Source organism: Struthio camelus, chromosome W (genome assembly GCF_040807025.1).
Source record: "Struthio camelus isolate bStrCam1 chromosome W, bStrCam1.hap1, whole genome shotgun sequence".
NCBI classification, from domain to species: domain Eukaryota; kingdom Metazoa; phylum Chordata; class Aves; order Struthioniformes; family Struthionidae; genus Struthio; species Struthio camelus.
The window spans coordinates 31,192,479-31,217,135 of record NC_090981.1 but is presented as its reverse complement, the minus strand read 5'-3'; the positions used below and the strand labels follow the sequence as shown (position 1 = coordinate 31,217,135).

At 39.7% G+C, this 24,657-nt stretch overlaps 1 protein-coding gene and 1 long non-coding RNA gene across 14 annotated transcripts in view; both read left to right on the top strand.

The window, feature by feature from the left end:
• The window catches only part of LOC104140158 (peptidyl-glycine alpha-amidating monooxygenase), a 150,005-nt gene extending 144,322 nt beyond the window's left edge, over positions 1–5,683 (top strand). For 10 of the 13 annotated variants that reach the window (XM_068924343.1, XM_068924345.1, XM_068924340.1 and 7 more), the window contains 4 exons: positions 388–441; positions 2,147–2,344; positions 3,936–3,992; positions 4,532–5,683. In XM_068924343.1, the coding sequence (XP_068780444.1) occupies positions 388–441; positions 2,147–2,344; positions 3,936–3,992; positions 4,532–4,713 (491 nt within the window). In that variant the 3' untranslated portion in view covers positions 4,714–5,683. The remainder of the gene's footprint in view (positions 1–387; positions 442–2,146; positions 2,345–3,935; positions 3,993–4,531) is intronic. The other 3 variants (XM_068924348.1, XM_068924342.1, XM_068924349.1) reach the window with 1 other exon arrangement.
• Positions 5,684–13,107: 7,424 nt separating this feature from the next.
• Positions 13,108–24,189, top strand: LOC138064059 (uncharacterized). Its single transcript, XR_011137283.1, has 3 exons — positions 13,108–13,235; positions 21,873–21,929; positions 22,184–24,189. It is a non-coding gene; the product is annotated as an uncharacterized lncRNA (long non-coding RNA).
• The last annotated feature ends 468 nt before the right edge of the window (positions 24,190–24,657 follow it).

Here is a 24,657-nt window from a genome sequence, read left to right as displayed (position 1 = left end):
TTTTCTTCTTTAGCTTATACTACGGTATAAAACTGCAGTAGCTAAGTAGTCCTTATTCAGCTAGCCTTTAATCCATCATGATTCTGATTACAATTAACAGTGTTATTTTTATGGGACTCCCTGAGCCTTTACACATGCACATAAAACCTCTCTGTAGCAGGAGAATTAGTTATTATTGCAAACAACCTTCAGGAATCAAGCTTTTTTTTTTTTTTAATGGGTTCTGAGATATTGAATGGTTTATATTGATTCTCCTTGGTGAAGTTCACATGCTAGCTTGACTGTTTACTGTAAGATTGTATGGTACATTTGAAAAAGCTAGAAGAAAAATGTCACTGAGTGTTTTTCTGAAATGTTGTTGTCCTGAAGAACAATTATGTTTTACAGAAATGGAACATCGATCAGTTAAAAAGGCTGGTATTGAGGTACAGGAAGCGAAAGGTTAGTATGATACATGATGAAAATGAAGGAACCACTATTTTCACATATACTATGACTGCTTGTGCTGAGGACTGTTGGAGGGAAAAACGCTCCTAGTTTGACTGCTTTGTTTGTCACCATCATTGTACGTAGTTACTCTGGATAAAATAAGCAGGCATAGGAAGCAACAGAAAGCATCTTGTTGCAGTGTTACCTCGTAGACACTGTTTTGCAGCCAATCGAAACATTTCACTTCTATTGGTGACAAGTGCTTCACAGACACTAAAATGAAAGTTTAACCAGTGAATTATTTCCGTATCACCATCTGGTATGTCCAGATTGGTATCTGTGTCAGCTTCCTTAGATGCAGAAATAACTGAAATGTGACAATGATAGTTACTCCCCAGTGCCGTTCCCCTCCCTCCCTTATGTTTATTTGAAACAGCAATTGGTTCATCTCTCTGCACGTTCTTTCAGCACACAGCCTTGGCAGTTACGCTGCATAGCAAAAAAGATCGTTCTTCGTATTCAGATTTATTTCCCTAGATTTACTACTTTTTTCAATTTATCTGCATGGAAATGAAAAAAGAACAAAAAACACGTAGGCACTTAATCAAAGGAGGTAAGGAAGTATGTATAGAAGAGGTTGAAAGGGGTAAGATGATAACTCGGGAAGGTGAAAAGTAATTATTTTAAACCGTTAATCTTCTGTCTCATAAGTTCCTTAGGTGGAAGAGGAAATGTTCATTTCCCTTTCAGAAAAGCAATACCTGGCTATTGAGAGGCCTTTGCACAATGTTAAATTGTTCTTAACTGCTTTTCTTTGATTGAATTCAGAGCTCCTGTAGTTTACTTTAGGTATGTAGACACAGAGAAATATTATGGAAAGATCCAAATTGCCAAAAGCAAACATAGAGTAGACTAAAGTAGACTGACAGTACAAAACAGTGAAATTCTTATTGCCAAAACTATTATCCTTCTGTTTCATCTCTATCGGTACATCCGTCCTCCTGAAGCACTCAGAAGAGAAGTATTACAGCATGAATGGTATAACAAATCTAGGGAGAGATGAATGCATTTGAGCTTTCTTTGGAAAGATACCGTGCTACCTCACATTTCTAATGTTATATAGAATAATGCAATAGTACCACGTGGATAAGAAACAGTTTCTAAATAACCATCTCTGAAAGTGCTTAGGATACGGAAGTTAAAATAGTCAAGAATCACTGGATGCAGATTTCAAAAACTCTTGAGACGTCAAGAGCCAAAGTTCTTTCATGGGATGTAGCAGTTCTGAAAGTTTAGCCCTTTGTCACAAATTTATTTGAAAGAACTGTAAATGCTTTCCTTTTTGTTTGTGATAATACAACATACTGGATTTTTATATTTCTTGTGGCAGTATTATTATTAAAAGGGGATATTTAATTGATATTAAATCATATGCCTATTTGCAAAAATGAATTTTTTTTCGGGATTTGCCCGTGTTTTAAATGATGACCCCTCGTTAGAGGAAAGGAGGGGGCATCCTTGCTAGGAAATGGTATCATTCAGACTCTGCCTTACTTTGGAGATAACATCAGCAAGAATTAAAATTATCTCCTTAAATGTTTGACCTTTTGTTTCCTTGTTACTCAACATTTCAGGTTCCTAGCATGTTCCTTTTTTTAAACGCCTTGTTCTATGTTCCTTGATACATATGGATTGCTTTTTTTTTTTTTTAAATCAGAAACGATTATAGAAACCAGACTGAAAAACAGCCCAGAATCAACAGAGCCTCTAAAGGAGGAGGAAAAACAGCATTTGGTCCGACAGACCAGCACTGGAGTTTCCTTTATTCTTATTACAACTCTTCTAATTATCCCTATCATTGTCCTGCTGGCAATTTTAGTATTTATTCGGTGGAGGAAGACAACAGTCTATGGAGGTAACCATGAGTAACTCTAGAGAACAGGCTTTTATTATTCCAGTTCAACACATCCCTTTGCCTAAGGGACAAAGGTATGGAGAGAGAGAGGCCTATTGTCCGTTTACCCTTGTATACGGTTCCTGTGGCACTGCATGCAAATGAAGGCTCAGCGTGCATAAAGCAACCGTGTAGCCCTGTGCCTTTATCATTGCACCTCAAGCCACTGTCTTTTCAGAACGCGTACCTAAATTTTCCTTTAATTGGTGTCAAGGTAAAAATCGCTTTCTCAGAAACAACTACAGTAGAGTCATGTTATTGTCCAGAACATATTCATTTTAACACTTGGTGCGTCGTTTTATTTTTCACTTTGGGATCTTTAAATCATTGAGAGCAAAGGACCCTACCGTATGGGTATTATGAAGGTATAAGCAAAATAGAAACTGTTAAAATTTCTGAGGGAGTATAAATTACTGTTCACTTACTATCTTGTACATTTTGCGAGTCAAACATGTTATTACATTATGTGCCTTCATCCATTGCTGTGATAGCTTTATTTAAGAGTAACAATGCTAAGTATGTAAAGTTGTCCTTAATTCGTATCATATAATAATATGCTTTTTGAGAAATTGGTAGACTGTAGTAGGACTGTAATCAATGCACTTATTTTATGTGGCATAAATAGCTTTAGCAAGTTATTCTCAAGAAGGGAAGAAAATGTATATGGAATACACAAATAACAGTTCTGCCAATACCATAGGCTAGGACGTAATATAAAAAATTAGGTAATTCAACCTTGTCACGTTATTGTGTAATTGAACTTGGTGTGTTTTATTTGAAGATTTCAGTGGGTAGCTTCCTGCTTCTTTACGTTCAAACATGTGTAGCATCAAATGTGCTAACACTCTAGACTATTGCAGTACTGTAATTCATAGTTGTAGTCTAAAACAGCATCTTTGCATTCCATTTTGAGTGATCATGCAGTGATCCATGCAGTTCCCGAATTTTCTGTGTCAAAGAGCATACTACAGTTACATTAGTAAAAGTAAACTTGTTCCCCAGACTCATGGAAACTGAGTAGTATATAGAAAAAGATGGTTTGGCCGTGGTGTTTTATTTTCCTTCAGATGAAGGATAGGAAGAGTTACCAGGATTGGGGCAGGGGGGAGGGTATCTTTTTTGTTGTTGTGGTGGTGGTGGTTGTTTTTTGGTTGGTTGTTTTTTTTAGGAGGGGTAGAAGAATTTCCCCCAGGATACCTGAAAAAAATCATAAATCACTGTCTCCCAGAAAACCAGTGTTCTCTTGCTCTCCCCGTAAAATCTTCAGAGTAACATACGTGAACGGTTGAAAAAAGTGACGTTCTCAGAAATAACTTATATGTGAGTCGTCTTACTAGCTGGAGCAGCATAAAGTGAACATTCATGGTACAATTTTTTTTTGTTAGGAATTGTAATTGCGCCTCAACAGAGAAGCTGGAATTTGTCAATTTTGTTTCTTAGAACTGCTGATCATTTTGTTGAATGTCTGTGCTTTGTATCAGAAAATACAGTTAACTATGTAAACATAGAATATGGTTTTAAACTTATTTTTGAAATCTCCCTTATTTTCCAGGCGATGCAGAACACAAACTTGATTCAAGTTCAGGCAGAATTTTAGGCCGACTTAGAGGTAAGTAACATTCAAGAGCTTTTAAGAACCCAGTGACTGAAGTTTGTTTCTATATTTGGTTCTAGTTGGATACGAGATTTGAGATCTGGGAATAAAACTTTCTCAGAGCAAAGAGAGGCAGCAAACCTCAGATACTTTATGAGGAAATGTCTCCAACACCACCTTTCATCCATCAACATCTGCCCACTGAAGAGGATGTGTCACTACTGGTGGGACTCCAATAGCTATTGTAATGAGTTATCTGTGTGTCTCGTGGACGAAATGAAGAACTTCAGGATTATGGGCAAACTGGTGGGAATACAAACAGCCTGGGTAAAGGCTTTTAATCAAATCATGGATGCTGAAAAATTCTTTGGAACTTTTACTTGAAAGGTGAATTTCCTTCCTCAGAGGTGAATTCGTGGCTCACGTGCTGGCCTTTTAAAATGGTTTGTAGAAGGACACTTAGAATAACCTCCACTATAATGTTGAATGAGTAGATACATTTTTCCCCGCTTCCCAGTAAAGCAAAGCTTATGACAAGTGTTTCCTTTCCGCAGGGAAAGGTGGTGGTGGCCTTAACCTTGGTAACTTCTTTGCAAGTCACAAAGGCTACAGCAGAAAGGGGTTTGACCGGCTCAGCACTGAAGGAAGTGATCAAGAAAAAGATGAAGATGATGGCACGGATTTGGAAGAAGAATATTCAGCACCTCCACCCCCACCAGCACCTTCATCATCCTGAAACCAGCCTTTGAGTTCTCCATTATATGATTCAACCCAGAATGTCAGATTCCTTTTCCCTTGAGCACGTTTAAAATTTTGTGTATTTAATTGTAAACTGTACTAGTCTGTGTGGGGCTGTACACTGGTTCCTTTATTTTTTGTTCAGGTTTAATTCTGTTTGTTTTTTTTAAGTGGAGGAGTGTATGGAAGTTTCATATCAGTGCCGTTGTTTTTATGTGAACATCTTAATAAAGCAAACAGTCTTCTTTTAATTGCAGCACTGATTTAAAGCAGTAGTATTTTCTCATCTCAATTTTGGGACCTTTTCTGTATTTGTAAATAAGTCCCATTAATCTGCTTTATCCAAATATTTTTCCCCATAACTCTTCAGTTGCCATATTTTTTTTGTGCCTTTCCTCTTCAATGTCCTTAACCTGTTGCAGTACAGAGAAAATACAGTGCCACAAGAAAATGAAGCTGCTAAATCTTCTTCTATTTTTTTAAAATCACTAACATTATATTGCATTGAAGGAAAGAAAAAAGTATCTATTTAATTTTTTTCTTCTTCCTGACTTGATGTGTTTCCGGGATGTCTTATTTTTAGATGGTATCACTGTTAGAACACTATTTTCCAAAGCTGAATGTAATTTGTGTAATAAAGTGTTCGCAGAGCATTAGCTGTCAGAGTGTACTTTGGAATTTTTGCATACTTCAAGGTTTTTGTATACAACTTTTGTAAAAGTTACACAAACCACTTAATACAGTGAAAATTTTAATGTCTTCTACCAGCAGAGGAAAAAGTGCTATTTTGTATGGAAGCTGGAAAATATTTTCCTATGTCACAAGTTTTTTTCTTTCTTTTTTTTTTTTTAAGCAAGCCTAATTATTTCCATACATGTACAAAATCAAGCTTAAACATTTAAAAAGAAATTTTATTTGTATATTAAAACTGCAGGGTATTTACTTTAATAAAACATGGTCACAGCTAAGAGGAAACCTGTGTCTCAAATTACATATGCAAAGGAGTCAGGGTAGGCATCTTATACTACCTGATTTGTAGGGCGGGTTTTCCTGCTTCTCCACACTTCCTTATTCCTTGATACAACAAGAGTCCTCATTTCAGTAATATGCTCACTCATGCCACAAGAGATTTGCAGAAGACCTGCTAATTATTGTGGCTGTATGAGTCATTTAAAGTGTGAATCATGGTGTGACATCGAGCATGATTTGTCAGCCTAGTCTAGGATCAGAGCGTGATTAATGTCCTTTTGAAACCTGTATACAACTGCAATTGCTACAGGGTTTTATGAAGGACTTTCATTATTGCCATTGCGGGTGTTTAAGAGGCTGTTGCTAGTGTTGAAAAGAGAGCTGGAAAAATAGGTTTGGGGTTTTGGGAGGGTGGGAGGGGCAGGCAGTGGTTTTTAGAAGGTGGTATTTGAGGGAAGAAGGGCAAGGGTCCTGGAGCAAAAGGTAAGATTCCTCCCCCAAACCGGCAAGATTTTTATAACTCTCCTCTTTTTGGAACAAAACTTAAAATCCTTGATAGGTTGTTATTTCTCAAGAATAGCAAAATCTCCAGGATAGTTTTCTAAAATGCTGGAGTACAGATTCTGTTTCATGATGTTTATAATTAGCTCGTATGCTAAGTGGCTTCCTTTCCAGCTAATTTATATTTTCCTACGTTGCAAGGAAAACATCCTGTTTCTGACTCCTTTGTGAAAGAAAGGCAGTGTTATTTTTAGCTATGGACCTGACTGCTTTGTGTATGGATAAAAAGGAATAGGACAGGTAGGAAGGATCTTTTAGAACTATCTTTAAAGAAGAAAGCATTATAGAGGAAATTTTCTATGAGAGCAGTTAACTTACAACAAAGCGAGCAGAGGTGGTGGTGCAGGGCCTCAGCTCTCCAAGATCATAGACTTATCTCAGCTTCCAGTGGACCAGGTCAACTGCCTCCTTCCTCCTCTTGTTGATCCTTGTGTCCACTAAAAAAAAAAATAATGTTTTATTGTTGGTGGGAGGAGCTGAACACAGTTTAATTGCAAGTACAAGCTAAGACAGACTAATTCAGCATTAATCATGGTCCCTGCCCTCTAGGAGTCGGAGGTTGGTCTGGGCAAGAAGCCGTGGGGAGGCAGCTGGGTTTACAGGCAACCACCTGCTTTCCAGCAGCAAGCAGTGCACTTCAGCATCTCCGGAGGAAGGTCGTATGCTCGAATTTCACGCGCGCGTAGCGTGGCAGGACACCTGGCACCAGTGCTTGAAGGCATTGGATGATCTTTATCGCCTGTTCTTATCCAAGCTGCATTTTAAGAATATAATCTACCAGTTACTTCATAATGCAATAGAAAAATTGTATAAAAAGAAAAGTACATGCTTTCTTTTCTCATAGCTCTAATTTTAATAAGCTAGCAGCCGGTCCTCTATCCCAGCAGGTTATATAAGCTAATACTGTTATTTATGTATTAAATGTTGAATACTAGTTATTTGATACGAGATAGTGGATTCAGAGCAAATGTATTTATTTTAGCTACAGCAGTTTTCACAGGGGAAACCGTATTTTTTAACAGGCAACATTTAATTGCCCGTTTTAAGATTTCAAAGTCACAACACTTTCAAGAACTGCCAATTAAAAATCTTTTCTCAAGCCTCTGTAAGTTGGAAGAAATTAAGCCCTCGTGTAAGGGCTGAATATTTTAATATTTTCATTAAAATTAAGCTGATTAAGGAGCTAAAAAGCTTTCCGTATGATAAGCGCATCGAGCATCTCCCTGTTTTGAACAGTTTGCCATACTGGAAGTCCCCCAGAGTGGCAGGAAGGTGGCTGCTATCCTCCGGTCACTAATGATGGGCAATTTTCAGTAGCTCCCTTTGAAGCAGCTATATGGGAGGGCAAGATGCCACGAGGAGAACAAACTGAATTTTAACGTGTGTGCAGGCCTAAGCAACACCAAGTCATCTGAAGGTGTCCCAATTAAATGAAATTACCATCCCAGTTAAGCAGCTGTCCTTGCCACAAGTATCGTTAGGTATAAATTGATTCCTTGGGAAGCAGCTTGATTAAGTATGGAGTTTTCTAACTAAGCAGTGCACTGTAGTCATTGATGAAGATTTATAGATCAATACAGTAAATTGCAACAGTTTCTTGCTTGCCAAATCTAGATTTATTTGTGTCTCATCAAAACTTTTAGGTCGGTTATGTCTGTTGTGCTACAGAGGATTAGGATTAAGTGTGGGTCACAGTACAGAGAAGGGAGTTTAGGGACTTCTGCCTTGCCATTGAAATACATGTGTGTGAACTATACTACTTATGTATTAGCAATAAAGTTTGGGGGTGGGGGAGGGTTAGGTCACCGCTGAGCAATTCAAGCCTAACTTTATTATTTAATTGCACGTTAAGACACTTAATTTTGAAATAGGGTGTTATGACATATTGCATGGTTTGGACTCTTGGAATGTACTGAGTGTGCAAAGTAAGCAGAAATGGCAAGATGATACCATTTCCGAACCTAGGCTTTGGGAGGCAAAACACCAGCATGCTGGTGACATTACTTCTTTAATGTACAATACAAGGAATACCGAAATGTCCCTGTCAATTGAATTTGAGAGCAGAAATTAGGCCGTTGTATTTTCTATTTACAGTAGATACTAATAAACCTTCGAGTTGGGTTCTAGCACCCTATTTTTCCTTTGGTTATGAACAAATGTATTTTTAATTCTTAAAAGCAAAAATATTTTTGCTCCTTTGTGAGTTATCAAAACTTGTTAGCAAAATTTACACTGTGATATAACCACTGTTCAAATTCTTCTCCAATTCCTGAGAAAATGTAGCTGCATAGCTAAACTTCAGTGGCAGAAGAAAAGAGGGGAGCTAACAGTGTGGGAAGAGGATTTTCGATCTGCAAAGACAGCTACTAAGCCAAGCAAAAACTGCAAACTCCTTGCTGTTTCTAGACGTTGTGGATGGAAAACCCAAAGGAGCATCCAGCTGGCTTTGCTGCACGAGCGTTTGGAGAGGTACGTGGGAGAGGTGCCTGGGAAGCACTCTGGGAGTTGCACGAGAATTTCAGTACTTCTGGTCACGAAGGTACCTTCCCTCAACTCCTTTCTTTAGCTCCCTTCTACTGGGGTTTATTGTTAATTAATTGCATCTGAAGCAGGGCATTCTGCAGCTAAAGTACTAGCTGATTTCCTTGTACAACTTTAAAAAAAGACAGAGGAGATGCAGGGACAAAGTCTTCTAGGGAACTGTGCCAATATTTATTGTTTTCCTCAGCCATGGTGTATTCTTACACTGTCTCCCATGTTTATTGTTGTTCTCCTTAGCCATGCCATATGCTAAAACTGCAACCCAAGAAACAATTATTCGCACTGAAAAGGACTGAATCCCACACTGTTGCTGTTTCTTCTTGAGTTGGTTGGGTCTTCTACGTCAGACGCTGTGCCATGCTTGTCGAACTGCAGGGGTGGCCTTTTTCCAGGCACCTGTATGTGAGACCTTGCTGAGAGCCACCGAGGTTTAAATGAGCACTGGCAGGTACCAGGATGCCAGGGACACTGCTACACTGTAGCCAGTGTCTGGAGCAATTGGCGGTGATGGTACAAGCTATCTAATGCACAATCAGATTATTTTTATATTGTATCTTATGTGAAGAGGCAGCTGTGCAACCTTCAAACAGGGCTCTGGGAAATGCATTTATACTCCCATGATTAGCATCTGGTTCCAGTTTCTGTTTTGATGTTTCCCAAACCATCAGCAAAGTTTTTACTAATTTCCTCTATCTGAAGAAGCAAACGGCCATCGTCACAAAATTGATGGCCACATGCCTGTGCTATTTCTCAAGGAACATTTCTATCTACCTGGACATACTATATTTCTCCTCACTCCTCCACGTGAAGACACCCTGTGAATTAGTCCTTGATTTAGCTGTTAGCAGCTCCTGGCAAATCTACCATCAGCAAAGAGTACACTTTATAGGTTGTTCTTAACCTGCTGGTAAGGGCCACAACCATCCTCCCTCTGCCTCCTTCCTCCCTCCCTCATTTCTAAAGGATTCTCCTTCTGTGCTTGTTCTAATCCAGCCTGCTGACAAAATCAGAAATGTTTTGAAATGGCCAGATGCAAAAACTGTACGTCAGGCTACAAGCAGGCTTGGAATAAACATGCTAAATAAAGATCAGAATTGCTTTTTAGTTAACACGTTAAAAAACGCTGACAACCATATAAAGAATCCCCAAATATTAAAGTACCTTTCCTGAGAAGGTAGTTTGGCAAAGAAAGACTCGGGAAAACAAACCACTGGGCAGCGGTTTCTACAGGTACGGTGTTTTCGTGGTCTCGGTGGCTGACCCAGGGCCTGGTGTGCGGAGCAGGCTCCTGCAGGGAGACACTGCCACCGTGTGACCACACTAGCGGGGAAGCAGGAGCGAGGTTTAAGCGCAAGCCAGTTTAGGTATCCGCATGCTAGAAAAGCCCTGAAGTTTGTGGAGTCAACCATCTGGAAGTTCAGAAACTAAAGAATTAAGTTGGCCAGTGTAATACCGTAACCATCTGCTAAACTCTATTCTGTTGCTATTTAGTCTGCTCTTCTTTTTCTAGGTCTTTAATTTGTGATGGTGATAGATAATGTCTCTGACGGCATATATATTCAAGAGCAGGTTTATCCATTTGATGGGATAGCCCGTGTATTATTTACTGCATATCGCTGAAACTCTGCACTAAATATAGAATTCATTTTCTTGTGGGCTTTTCTATGGGGTTTTCATTGCTATGCCTGACAGCTCTGTGAAGAGTTATGAGTATTTTTTTGCAGCATGCCTGGGAAAGGACAGAGTGCTATTCACTTTGTACAGGAGGGGGAAGTGAGGCATGAAGAGATTTCAGGCATAAATTGTCAAAAGCGTCAACTAACTTGGAGTACTGCATTTGTGAAATCTGATTTATTCTTTTTAACCCATTTAGTCTTAAATGTCACTTTGAGGCAGTTCTTGCCGCCAGCTGCAGCTCTACTCCAGCTTTGCTGAGCAAAGCGCAGAGGTTCAAATCAAACGCCCAGACAACACCCTCCCGATTAACAACTGGTAAGTTATGAAAGGCCTTATCCAAGCGGTATGTGGAGCGCTGCAGTGAAAATCTACAGCAGGGCAATATTGCCTGGCAGACTCAGACTGCTGAATTTCCTACAGCCTTGAGTCTTCCTGGCTTGTTTCATGGCATACCTATTTCTGCTATCAACACGGCAGGGTTCCTGCAGACCCCCTCTTTACTGTACACGTCGTGCAGCCCCAGGGTAACACGAACTGCACCTGACTGCAGCCAGGAGCCCTGGGGGAAGAAGGAAGTGTGAACCCACCCTCAGGGACAGATTAATAGGCAGCTCAGGCAATCTGAGCCTGGTCTTCTGTGCGCTTGAGCTTGCAAATGTAATATTTGCCTCTGTGCAAGTAGTCAGACCGGAGGAAGGGAGAACCGACTGGGGAATGCATCTCTCAGGATTAATAGTTTCTGAATCAAATGTTTTAAAATTAAGTTACAGACTAGTTTGCTGCTACTTCTCTCTAGCACAGGCTTCCTTTTCAAATTAAAGCTTGTTTGGTACTATTCTTCTTTCCAAATGTCTGCAGAACTTGATTACCAAGGCTTCCACAGTAGGCTAGCAGGTCTCTTAATATGGGTAGAACAGTATCATACCTACTTCTCTGAAGACACTGCTACATCCTGTATATCCGTATCAATTTTAGCCTTCTAATTTCAAACAGCATCTGTTCTAAGTGACTTTTTAACAAAAATGACATCTCCTTCTGCCAAAATAAGAGGCAGGCAGTGTGCTCTTAGGTTAGGCCAAGAGATGACAGCTGCTGATGTGCCTTGCTGAGTTTTCACCACCTGGTGAGATTCTAGAAGTTGTATTGTTTTATTTTGCGCTAGTCTAATAAATTAATTGAAAGCTTTCACTCCATTCCCAAGAGAAAAAAATTTCCATTATCTATTTTGAAAATGCCAAGAAGGTTACTGTGGGAACAGGTTTTGATGCTAGGTCATTAAAATACCGATGTCTGCTGCAAAAGGTCATTGATATGGACGTTGCACCCAAACAAATGAATAAAGGAAACTCATCCGGTCCTGGTCCTCAAGAGTGACATTTCCAGATGATTTGTTAACTGCTTGCTGTGAAAAGCAAATCATGACTCATCAGTGCCCTCCAGCAGGGAACACTCAGTTCTAGGAAGGAAGAGGGAGAAACTTTAACATGTTATATATTGTCTAACCTGAAAAGCAAGAGCACCTTAGCACAGAATGGGCAAGCACTACACAAAAGTTCAGAAAGCAGCCAAATAAGAGAGTTGCGGTCTTTGTTCCATACTTAACGCTCAGTGTTTGCACAGAAGCTTTTCCCTGGAGGAAAGTGTCTTTTTGGGCACACTTTTCATCTGACTATGACCTGCTAATTAATCCTTCTAGCAAACCTAAAGGGTAAATGTTGGTATTTCTGTGCTGGGAGGTGTAAGTGAACTTACACTTTTTCCCTTTGTGGTGCAGTCCCTTCTTCTATTCCTCCTCTCTAAGCAATACATCACAAGGGGGCACACATTCTAAGTCCCAGGACTCCAAGGCTAGGAGAATGGTCTTTTGCTGTTGTCCCGTCGTAAATCAAACTTGCGTGCCAGTTATGGAGGTGACAGATGGGCATTTTTGTATTTATCCAAGCTGGTTAAAATACAAACCACGAGTAGGCAGGTCAGGACTCACGGGCTGTCACAAGCAGGCGTTGCTCAGCGTGTATCTAAGGCAATGGCACAAGGGATTTCCCTGAGCTTTCCTGAGCACATTGTGCTGCTTGTAACTTCTCAAGTTTCCTGTTGGTTTTTTCATCTTCCAGTTTTCCTCCTGGTTCTTTTTGGCATCATTAATTCGAAACCTCTGTATTTTATCTCAATAAACTTTTATATGCAGAGAAGACCCCCCCCATTTAGGTGAACTGAAGAAGCACACATTACTTTTATTACCTTAGAGCTTCCCCCTCCCTCTGCCACTCTCTGCATTACAGCTTCATTGTACTGTGTGCAAATAAAGAACTGACCTGCTGCAAAAAAAAACATGGGGTAGGTATGTATTGCTGTAACAGAGCAGAAGGGCATCTTGGAGACGGCTCTCTTCTCCTCTACCTCATTTTATCTCTGACTCTGAAAGAACCCACATTTTAGCAGGAAATGGCCACAGGCCAGGCTAAAGATGTAGTATTAGACAGCCAAGACTAAGTTATAACAAGTTTATCCCAGCAGAAGATGTCATTTTGGGTAGCAATTCCAATGAAAGAGTTAAAGGTTCATAGGGAGCAGGAGGGTTGGCTCAAAGAATCAGGGCCTCTGCTAAGAAGGATTAGTGTAGTAACAGATCACCTGCCAGCTCATTACCATGACGTGCACCTCCTGAGCCCCTGGATCCAGCCACAGCTCCCAAACAGAAGATCTTTAAATCAGCATTGCTGGAGAAAAACACTATCTGAACACACAACTCGTTACAAAAGAAAAATCAAGGTAAGACCACTGCTTACAATTACCAGCTATTTCCTATTTACGAGCACACATTATTTGTGTCTTTTTTGTTTCAAATATAGTTTAACAGAATGTTGCTTGTTGGAATTTTTTGGTAAGTCTTCTCTTTTTTTAAGCAAGAGAAATGTATTTCACCAAGCCCACTTGCTTTCTTGACTGCATTAGAAAAATCATTATAACGATTACTTGCCTCAGAGGACACTATAGCTTGGGGGTAAAAGCAATTTATATAAAGATGGGCTTTTAAGCTTGAGCATGTTTGTCAATGAATAACACAAGCCTTGTTCATCTTTGTGCTCAGTGGAGTTGAGGTATAGGAGGAGCCTGTTAGGATAGCATATCCAACTGTCTTTGTTTGGTACATTCTTCTAAAACACTGTCTCAGTGGGGAAAAAAAGTGTATGTAGGACTAGATTTTTGGAAGATACAAAGTAGTTTCTGAATATTAAGTATTTTTTCAAAGGCATCTTAGGATGTTCTGTGCTTTTCTTACCTAGCCTTGGCCTGTGATAGGCCATCTCATAACCCAGGTATGAATTTCTGTATGAGTCCAGTATCTAAACAGCCTTGAAGGCCAAGTCTTCCTATCTAAGATTAATGGAAAACTCTTGCTCTCATCAGTTTTCCATATGAAAGAATTACTCTTCAACTGACTTTCAACAGTAGATAAATTTTGCTCTTACTTTGAGATGGAGTCCTCTTAGCCCGGGCTAATAGCAACTCGGTCAAGGCATTCAGAGAGTAACTAACATCAGTCCTTCACCTTTGTTGGAGCACTGTCAGTGGAAGAAGGGGAATTCTCCTCCAAACCTGTTGTAGCTCTGAGAAGTAACAGTAAGGGAAATCAGAGGCTTGGGAAGAGAGCACAAACAAGTGCTGAGCACTCTTAAGATTTAGCTTGCCTGAGAGACTAAAATTGCTCTCCCTGGTAGAGTTTTGATGAGCATGCAGCAGCTGCAGGCCTTGTTGTTTCATGTGCAGAACAGTGCCTGTACGTGATTTTGGCAGCTTTGCTGCTCTGTGAGATCTTAGGGCTATGGGCTAAACTAGAGATTAAAAGCTGTTAAGGTCAGAGTTTGCAACTTCTCAGAAAGAATGGGAAACAGTTTTACAGCAAAAGAAAGGAGGACATGAACTTCTTTATCCTTCTGGACTGGAGGTAAAATTTATGTTAAGTTGCTTAGATTACATTTATCCTGCAATATCTCTGCATGTTAGGAGTGAGTCATCTGAGGATTAATGAATGAATGAATGATTTCATCAGAATGAAATAATGTGATGCGCCCTGAGATGATAAACAGTGAGGTAGGGCCACACTGCTGTTCTACAAACATACTGAAATTCAACTGCATGATGATAACGTGCTTTTTCTAGCACGTTCTAGCATATTTCTGACAATAGAGGCATTGCTTCTTAATGCCCATATCAGTTAACCACTGGACATCTGCAGCTTTCTTAAATACATACAGTAGTGAAGTGAATTTGTCTGAGGAACTTGGAGCTATTAAGACTGTTTCAGTCTGCCACAGAAGTTCAAAACTATTTGCCAGTAAACGATGACGTGCAATTATTTGCTTAAGTATCTTCTATCTTGGTCTGAAGCGTCCAGCAAGGTGAAGGCCACTGCTCTGGATGTGCGTTGTTTGGTTCAATGCTACCATCTTTCGTTAGCTCAGACTGATGTTTATGTTCTGTTGATTCTTGGTCTTTGCTGGCGGCAGATGGTATTTGCGCAGCAGACGTGACACCTCTTGCATAGGCATTCATCTCTCCTTCAACAATGGGGTCTTGCTGGCATGGATTATATGATCTTTCAGAAAAGCCAATATAGTCGTGGTCAACAACTATTGCACCTTGTAAGAAGTAATGGTTGTCTGTAAAAGGAAAATACCTTTTAAAGCAGATTTTTCTAGTTCAGTAAAAGTCATTGATGTACTTAAACACAAACAAAATAATATTAAGATGTTTGTTAACTTACTTTTCAAAGCAATTTCAATAATAAGGCAAGAATGTTTAACAGCAGTCAACAGCAGTTTGATAATACGGATTTCCTAGTTTCACCAAGCATCAAATGTTCAGTTACATCTTGTACATCCACGAAATAGTGCTTGCACTGCTTCACGTTAACAGTTTTTCTTTGCAATGTCAATCAACTAGCTTGAGGTCTGCCACAGTCACCTACTTAACTAACACCTGAAATGAATGGATATGTGGCTTCTTCTATTCTGTGCATCCTCACATAGAAAGAAGTAGTTACTCTAGACTCTCGCTAGGAAGTCTCAGTGCAGCATAGTTTTTGGGGTTTTTTTAATAGAAATTAAGAAACAAAATTATGAACCGTACATGTTGAGAACACAGATTTTTAGAAATTAGAGAATGATGTTGATTGTTACTGTATAGTACCACTGGATATTTCTTCTATCTGATATGTGGTGAAGTGTTTGATTTGTTCCCAGTCAGTTCCAATAAAATGAAAATTGCCTGACCTGTTAATTTAGAAATGTAATACTTAATGTGGGGTTAACACTTTCTTGTTTTGAAAGATGATGTTAAGGCCTGTTTTCTTGCTCACACGAAGGTAAAACAAGGTGTTCTGCTAAATCAGAAGAGCCGTTCAGCAGGGAAGTCATCTCTATACAGGGGCTACAAATTCCTTTGAGATGTAGGTGCAAAGAGGCACCTTTCTGGGAGCTACTGTGGAGCAGATTCTGCACTTCTCTGGCTATGTTTCTCAACGGATGTGTCCTAAATCTGCCTATTTGCACTCCTGAAACATTAAGTACTAACCCAGATTAACCCACATTCAGACAACAAAAATGCTGCTTCAGACATGTATGTGTGATGATTTAAGGTGCCCTGGAACCTCTGCCTAGCTGTAGAGTTAGACAGGTAGCAAGCAACCCAGGTTTACCCAGACTGTGGGTAAACCCCACAGTCAGTTATTATTGCAGATAATGCCTGTACCGAGAGCTCTATCAGTACATTGCCTCAGGATTCACCTTTCGACTAGGTTATGAAACAAAAAAAAATCTTGCTAGTAGTAGCCCTTTCTTACCTTCATATCATTCTTTCTTACCTAAAAAATGAGGACTGCATTTTCAGGCTTTGTCTCACTGTTCAAAAAACCAAGACACATACTTGTAAAGTGTGATTAAACAGATGTGAGATGCCCTGCTCCAAAATCATATGTGTAAGCAAAGTACTGACAACACCTTTAAATTTGGTAAGCAAGGCCATGACAAATATCCTCATCTGAGATGTACCTTTTCACATTTCACAAAAAGCACTGCACATGCTTTCTTCCCATTCAAGGTTATGCAAAGGGATAGCCAACAGGCTGTTAGGCCACAGTATTAAGTAACAGACGTAGTAAATAAGTAATAGACCAAAAAAAAAAGAAAAAAATCCACCCTTGCTAATAGAGAGTTCTTTGTTACAAATACATGCACGTTCCCTTCTGGATGAAAAAGGAATCCTTCACTGCCAAGTTCTCCTTCTCTTATTCAACTGAAATAATGCTTTCTTTCTTGAATTCTGTTAGGCCATTTGATAATGGCTGATAATTGCTTTGGCAAAACCTGGTTTACTTCCCTCCACAATTTAAACAGGTACAAATATCCATCTAGAATTTTAAGCTTTGTAAATACTTATAATCCACTGAACTTTCTGCTGGTATCAGACAACTAATCTTTAATCACTTGTTAGGAAAGGGGAAGAAAATCTACGTTTACTTACAGCCTCTGCAGTAGTTAGCGATGAACATATTAGACTCTGCTCCTACAAAGATATCTGGACTGAACTTGTTTATGCTGCGAATCACTTCAAAGTCATTGTAATAGCTGGAAATGAGGGGTGCTATTTGCATGCATGAAATTATGCACCTAACTTTCTCCTTATGGCTCTGCAATTCTATGAAGCACTGAAAGCCACAAAATGATTGTCTAACAGTTAAGAGTGTTGTCCAGGAGAAATAACATGAAATTGGTGTCTTAGTTGTGTAATCCGTGATGGAGGCTGACAACTGGCAGACAGGATCGGCTTTTCCCATTAAGTTCCAGAATTAGTTTTAGCTTTGCAAATCCCCCAGTTTTAAGAGACAGTGGAAGAGATGACCATCCCAGTGCTAATTATACATTTGCAAGAACCAAAGCTTAACCACACATGCCATGCAGGAGAAAATTGGTCTCTTTTTTTTTTTTTTTTCCAGGAACCCTAAACCAAATAGTAGCTTATTCTGTGGCAAAGGTCTTCCAGACACTGAGCTATTAATTTTTTTCTAAATGTCTGAAGTGACTCAGAGACAGCATGGTAGAGGCAACTTTAATGGAAGCTATTTTTAAAGCACTTTAAATATGATTCATTAGCTCTGTTCTCTGCTCTGCGTGGGTTTCAAGCTAGTCACACTCGCTGTTCTCCTTATGAGATTACAGTATTGTCCTGTGTATTGTCCTGTGTCCTTGCAATTCACACTGGTGAGTGATGCTTGTTCACTATCATAACCTCACCCAATACCAAGACAGGACAGAAAAGTTAAATATACACACACACACACAATACACACACATACCTTGTTCACTGGACCCTCTTACGTATGGCTTAAGGTGAGACATTTTGATGGGTCTTTTCAGCCTGGATCCTGTGGCATCTCTTAATATTGCACAGCCATTATCTGTGATATAATCTATAATACAAGGACCAACCCATTCTGACTGGAAACGACCATCCTTCCACCAGTTTTTTCTCTGTCTGAGGACTTCATGCCCAACTTTAAGGCAAAGGGGATTTAACTGTTTTGGCTTCCTTTTGACAGTGATCTTGTTTCTGGCTTTCTGTTCATCTGAAGTGATTTTCACTATCTGCAGGAAGAAACAGATGAATTACATTTTCTTTTCCTAAGAACAACCACGTATTGTCCTAGCATTGATTAATACTGCAGAAGCATAACGTTAACAGTCTTCGGATACGTGTAATTCATAGCATATGCAACTGAAAAGTTTTCAAGAAATTGATTTTATCTTCATGTTCTAAATCAGTACTCCACAGGCAATGGTTTTAAACCTCCTTTGATATGCAGAGCTCTGTCAAACGTGAATGTCCTGGCAAAAGGAAAAAAACCTCCTGTTTTCTCATTTACTCCTTCTGCATACACATGTGCACATGTACACTGGGATCCAGGCATCACAGTGAGAAAAAACTCACCGGTCTAAAAGGTTTGTTTCACTTTACATTTCAAGTCTTCCCACCTTATGTCTCTTCAGTTTTCTTGCCAATAGCATTTGAACATATAATATTTACCTGACAGTCTGAGGTTTTCTCTTCCTCCAGCGCTTGACTGGCTTTTTTAATTGCTTCAAATATTTTGGCAAACATGCAGTCTTCTCCTTCCACACACACATTTGTTGGATCAACCACACAGGGGTTACGATTAAACATTTGGAAATATGGGGTGCTTTGATCTGGCTCCTATGTAAGTGGGGAGCAAAAGGCAAGAAAATTAGGCAAACAGCTTCGCGGGTACTTTGGGGGACTTCAGTGCCAACACTCATCAAAAGAGGAAGAGCCTTCACATACCACATTAGTCAAATTAAAAGCATAGGCAATAGCAGATAAATGTTCATCCCAATCATTTGGATGGTCTGTGCAATACTTGTTAAGGAAAGCTTTGATTGTCTTGCATGTTCTTTCATTTGCATCATCTGTCTGAGGATAAGACAATACTATTTGTTTCATTCCAAAGACCGCAAATAGTTCTTTGTTTATCTTTAAAAATAAAAGAAGAACATAATTATTGAATGTTTTCCTGTTCTGTATCACAGTTCTAGTAAATGAATTCAGTACAGCTCTGCACTCCTCTATTGCAGAGATGGTGATTGAGCACAAGTCTTATATACATATACCCACGTAACAGTTCACATTTAAGAGTGAGAGTTAAAGTATGGCTTAGGAGCCAGCAATTGATGGTTTCTAAACAGAGTTCTGCCACTCAGGTTGTCAGTTCCTCCGTATCAGAGCCTCTTTTACACCTCTGTAGTCTCTTCTATATGTATCATCTTTGAGAGGATTAAGAAATGTAAAGCTCTTCAGAATCACTACATCTTAGGGTATTTTTGACATCGGTCTGTCTATTATACTGGCCAATATAATATGAACGGATGAAGTACAGCCAAGCGTTGGAGAATGAAAGCCTGTGCCAGTTCTATCGAGTGACAAAACCTGGACTATGACCTTTGAGAAGTTATTTTGTATTTACTCTTCATCCAATGAATAAATCCCTGAGAAATGTTACATAATGTTACAATTACAAATAATTGGTTTGTCATTTTCATGTTGACTGTAATTGTTTTTTTAAAAAGGGAAAAAAGATTCAGGTACCATATCTACAGTTTTTTTCCAAGAATGGTCTAAAATGTAAAGGTAATAGAAGCAAAACTACCTTTCTTGACAGAAAGAAATCATCCAAGTAAAGCCTTACCTGATGAACAAGCTCCTGCCCTTGATCAATAGGCATTTTTTGAGGTGGTCCATACAAGAAAAACACATTTATGATTGCCTTGGCAATTTCAGCTGCTGAAGTATCACGCACTGGCAAGATAACAGTCCATTTGGTGAACAAATCTGTCATCACAATGATGTACATGTGGCTTCTGTTGGTTGCATTAAAAGGTCCTATTAGGTCTATAGTAACTGCCGCCCAAGGGTCCTCGGCTTTGATAGGGCGTGCTGTGGGTGCTGCGATGGCTGTATTCTTTGCCACTTGGCAATGCTGGCAAGCATACACCTAGTGCAGAAACCAGGGAAGAAGCTCTCAATACAGAGTGGTGGCGAGCGTTTAAAACAATCGATAGGATAATAATATGAAGCCTCTTTATTCCTCCGTAAGTCAGGTCAGACTTCGCTACACCACACAAATTCATTTTAGCATTTTTTTTTTCTTACAATCATTTTTTACCCTTAGATTTTTCTGCCCCAGGATAAAAACAAAATAAAACCAACCAAAAAACAGTGAAGGCCAGGAGAAGGACACACACAGGAGTTCACAGCTGAAAGCACAGTGCTCTTTCAAGTCCACAGCGTAAATTTATATCCGTTACCCTCTGTAAATACTAATGGACTTACAAAGCACTCTGGGATCAGAAGAGGAAAGTCCTAATCGTTCCCCTTTTAGTTCTACTGTGTATGCTGCGGCTGATCAGCATGGGTGGTATACACAGAAGCTGCTGTTGCATCACACAGACAGGTGTGATATACAGGACAGGTCCTCTTTGCCCAAGCCTGAACTGAAAGCAAAGACTCATTTTCAGATGAGATTACCGTTACACAGAGAATCTAAATTTTCATGTGATGCACAGTCTGATAGCAACAATAACTTGGCCACGAAGGACAGCATTTACACACGTTTTGTTCAGGGATCAGATTCTGCCCAGGGATTGTGCCAACGTATCTTTGGATGAAAGAGGAAAAGGAACCGTCCCAAGCAGTGATGTGTTTGATAGTCTTTCCCAAACATACCTCATTCAAAGGCAGAGACTCAGGTTTTGTCTTTGCACCTGCCAAGCACCATTTTGGCCAGCTGTATGCATTGGGGATGGTAGACTGCATCCTAACAAAGATACCTAAGAGGCCATGCAAGAGAAATGCCTCTCAAAGACCAAATGTGCCCTGCACATTGATAGGCAGAATGACTCCCCTCCATTGGACAGTGTATGGCAATATGCAAGCCGCATGGTCAAGCAGTAAAAGGAAGAAAGAGGAAGCACTACGCATTGACAAGAAGACCGTTTAAAATTTGATTATAAACTTGTGTTCCCTTATTACTGAGAGGTAAAGGTGCGTGCTGTATCAGTGTCAAACCCACAATACATGATTCTGTGTATTTATCCGTGACTTACATAAAAAGTGCTTACTTGCTCATAACTTAAGGAAACTATTTTCAAAACCTCTCTTGCTGACAGTACATGTCAGCTTGAAACACTGATCTGGAGTACAGTTCTCAAAACCCCTATATGACCCACTAAAAGCCAGTGAAGTTCAGACTGTTCAAAACGTACAAATACTTAGAGTTGTTCTTTTTCCCTGAGGAGATTTGTGTCCCTAAGACCCTCAGGAGCTTCTGTAAACGAATGTTAGGTAAAGCATGAGTTCAGTATTTTTGTCACCCAAAAGAGAGATGAATCTTGTGAAACTTGCAAAATGTTTATAATAAAGACTACATTAAAAAAAATAAGAAGTAGTTATGAGCCCGTACCCACTGTTTGACATCGTTTGTTACAGAAGTCCAGTAGTAATTAGATTCCACTAAAGTCAGTGTCCTCGATATGCCATGATGAGTGCCTGCAGCATTTTCGTGGCATTTCTCAAGCACCTTCTTCTTCTCTTCATCTGAAACAATTACCAAGCGCATTTGTTTTCTGTCTTTTCCAACATAGAACAACTTATTTTCTGAAAGAAGAAAGAAAATACCAATAAACTATATACTAGCAGTTAGTCTTTTTGAGTTGTTTAGTTTACTTAAACTGTGGGCATGATTCCGTATGGATTTTTTTAAGTCTACTTCATTTTTTATTTTGTGCAAAAATAAAGTTTCTTTGTTTACAAATATTTTAATTATTTCTCTCCTAGGACCATTTGTTTACAAGTTTATTAACCTGGGTACGAGGCAATCACGCTGTAACCAGAGTAAGTCAGAACGCAAACTATGCTCCTACAGGAAGTCTCACTGAAACACAAGCTAACGCTGCGGAGGGTGGGGGGGAGAGGGAGTAATACATGTTAGAAGATGAAACCCATTGCCTGCCTGTGAGCAACCTCACTTTCTGACCCATACCTTTAATTCCTCTCTACTTTCTCCCTGTGGAAGTTTGGAAGGTTTGCTGGGACTGAAAAAGGAGAGTTGACTACAAAGACTGACACGCTGCCAACTGTCTTCACAGGGCTACAATAAAACAGGGACGGGCAGGGAGACTCCGCGGTGACAGAAGCACAACAGATGGCAAAGCCATCCTTGCATTTCCGACCAGCCGTGCACGGAGCGCCCCAGACTGGGCCAAACATTCCTCGTCTATCGCTGCAGATCAGCACTTCTCTTTTGGAAGTCCTTGAATCATGGATACCAATTGCTGCGTGCTGCCCCAGTATCTAAAACAAGGTTTGGCTTTTCACATGGAAAAGTAAATACTTTCTGTTAAGGACCAAAGCAGATTGAGCTTCTATGTCTGCAAACATTGTTATATATTAACAAGGGATAGGCAGGGGTGTTTGTTTTATACAGCATGTGTATAAAGATCAGAGAGTATGCTGCAGAGCAAGACACCTTTTTGCTTTTTTTTTTTTTTTTTTAATATCAGCAAATCTTCACTTAAAAATCCATTTTCCAATGCAGATTGAGAGAATATTTTTACCTTTGAAAACAAATTTTTTGGCTGCTCTTCTGATTCCACTTCTTTCACTCGATAACGTTGTAGGATGATACTCCCCGGTTCGTTTGTAGTATGCAATCTGTCTCAGGTGGAGCCCACCGTTTTTTCCACTCCGGACCATTGCTAACCTGAACAACATGCACAACATTTGTTAGATGAAGCAACTGCCGCAGCAGCACACCTTCAGTTTTTACTGGCTTCCTTGTAGTTTAGAGAGAGGCAGCCTGACAACATAGCACGTTTGCTAATCTAATTGCGCTCTCCTTCCCCAAAGCCTAAGTCAGCTATATTTTAATCCCTTTGATTGCTCCATGTGCTTTTAAGCTTTTTGCATCCCAGAGATATTACACCTTCCACTGCAGCGCTCTCAATAACCCCACGCTATCAGTAGCGCAGCTGATAAGGACAGGGTGCTCGACCCATCACGTACAGGCTGCGGTGCAGATCGGGTCAGTCGGGAAGCAAGGCAGTCCGACTTTCAGAAAGACTGTATGTAACAGTCACAGGTGAGAAACAACAACTGTTTTGCCAGCCCATATAATTGAACCCTCCAGCTGTATACAAAGCTGAATTTGTCAACTTTTATTTTAAAACGTCTAAACAATGGCACCTTCCACTGTATTCTTTGGGGACCAGAGAGAACAAAATTGCTCTTCCTGTCTTAAACAGTTGGCTAGCCCTCAAATATAGGGGTTTTGGAGATTAGATGCATCCAAACAGTCATTCTGACGGGAAAAACACGAAACAAACATATAGACAAATAGAAGAGAAGTAACTCCCCAGACAGAGACTGCCACAGAAATTCATGTTGTTCATTAATTCATCTGGCAATTAGATTCTGAAATCCCAAGTCAGATTCTGCATTTAAGGCAACAATTAATTCCCTGACGTGGGCTTGCTTCTCTGATTACAATAATAAACTAAAATGCCATCATTAAAGTGCATCATTGGCATAGGAAAAGCTTGAGTCTAGCAATAATAGCTTCAGAATAATTACAAATTAATGACAAGCAACAGGCAGACATATTCACGCAGGCTCCATCGATATTTCAGTGGGGTTTTTTCTTTTTTGTTGTTTAAATCTGCTCCAGCAGCGATGAACACATAGATGGGACGGCAGTTTGATCTCGCTCTGATTGACTTCTGCTTGGAGACCGACATCTCATAATTTCTTAATGAATGCTGGTCATCCACAGCATTAAGCAAATTTTCCCCTTATCCTTGCGATGTCCCCATGTTAGACAACGTGACAAGATGCAGCCTGCTAGAAAGAATAATCAGTATGTTTGCCACATCTGCTAAGGGGCATATAATTATGAGGAAATGACAGTATCCAAGCACTCTGGAACCTGTATCATTTCATTATACGCGGATGCTATTTGAACACTAAGTGTGTGCGTCAGGATGTTTATTTTTCAGCTTGCAGATTTTAACCTGCCTTTATTAAACTGGAGGTGGGGAAGGGGTAAATAGCTCTATACTGGTTATAACTGCTTGAACATTTAATCTATTTTCCCCCGAAAATTAAGTGCTATGTGTATTTTCTGCTAGTGTTATTTATAGAATATCATATTCTACACATATAGCAGGGCTAACCATTGCTTCGTTATCAGTGTCAAATGCATGCCAGGAACTTCACAGTTCAAACGAATGACAAGACCTTCGCTCCACAGAATATCTAATTTTGTACAAGTTAGACCTGGCTTTTGCAAACAGCCAAGTCTCTTGTCACAGAATATTACAATTTTATTTTAAAGCAAAATTCTTGTGGACCAGAGAACTGGCACAGATAAGCTTTTTACCACTGCATTCCTCTACACCAGGAAAGAGGCTATGTAAGCACAGCAAGGGAGCAGAGCCAGAACATAATCCTCATTCTAGGGATCTTGACTGGCACAGTAGCTTTTTGGAAGTTTTTAACCTGGTAGTATGAAGCAATCGACCGAGTTGCTCATTTGATAATGAACAGCAGGGAAGAAGGTTAGGCT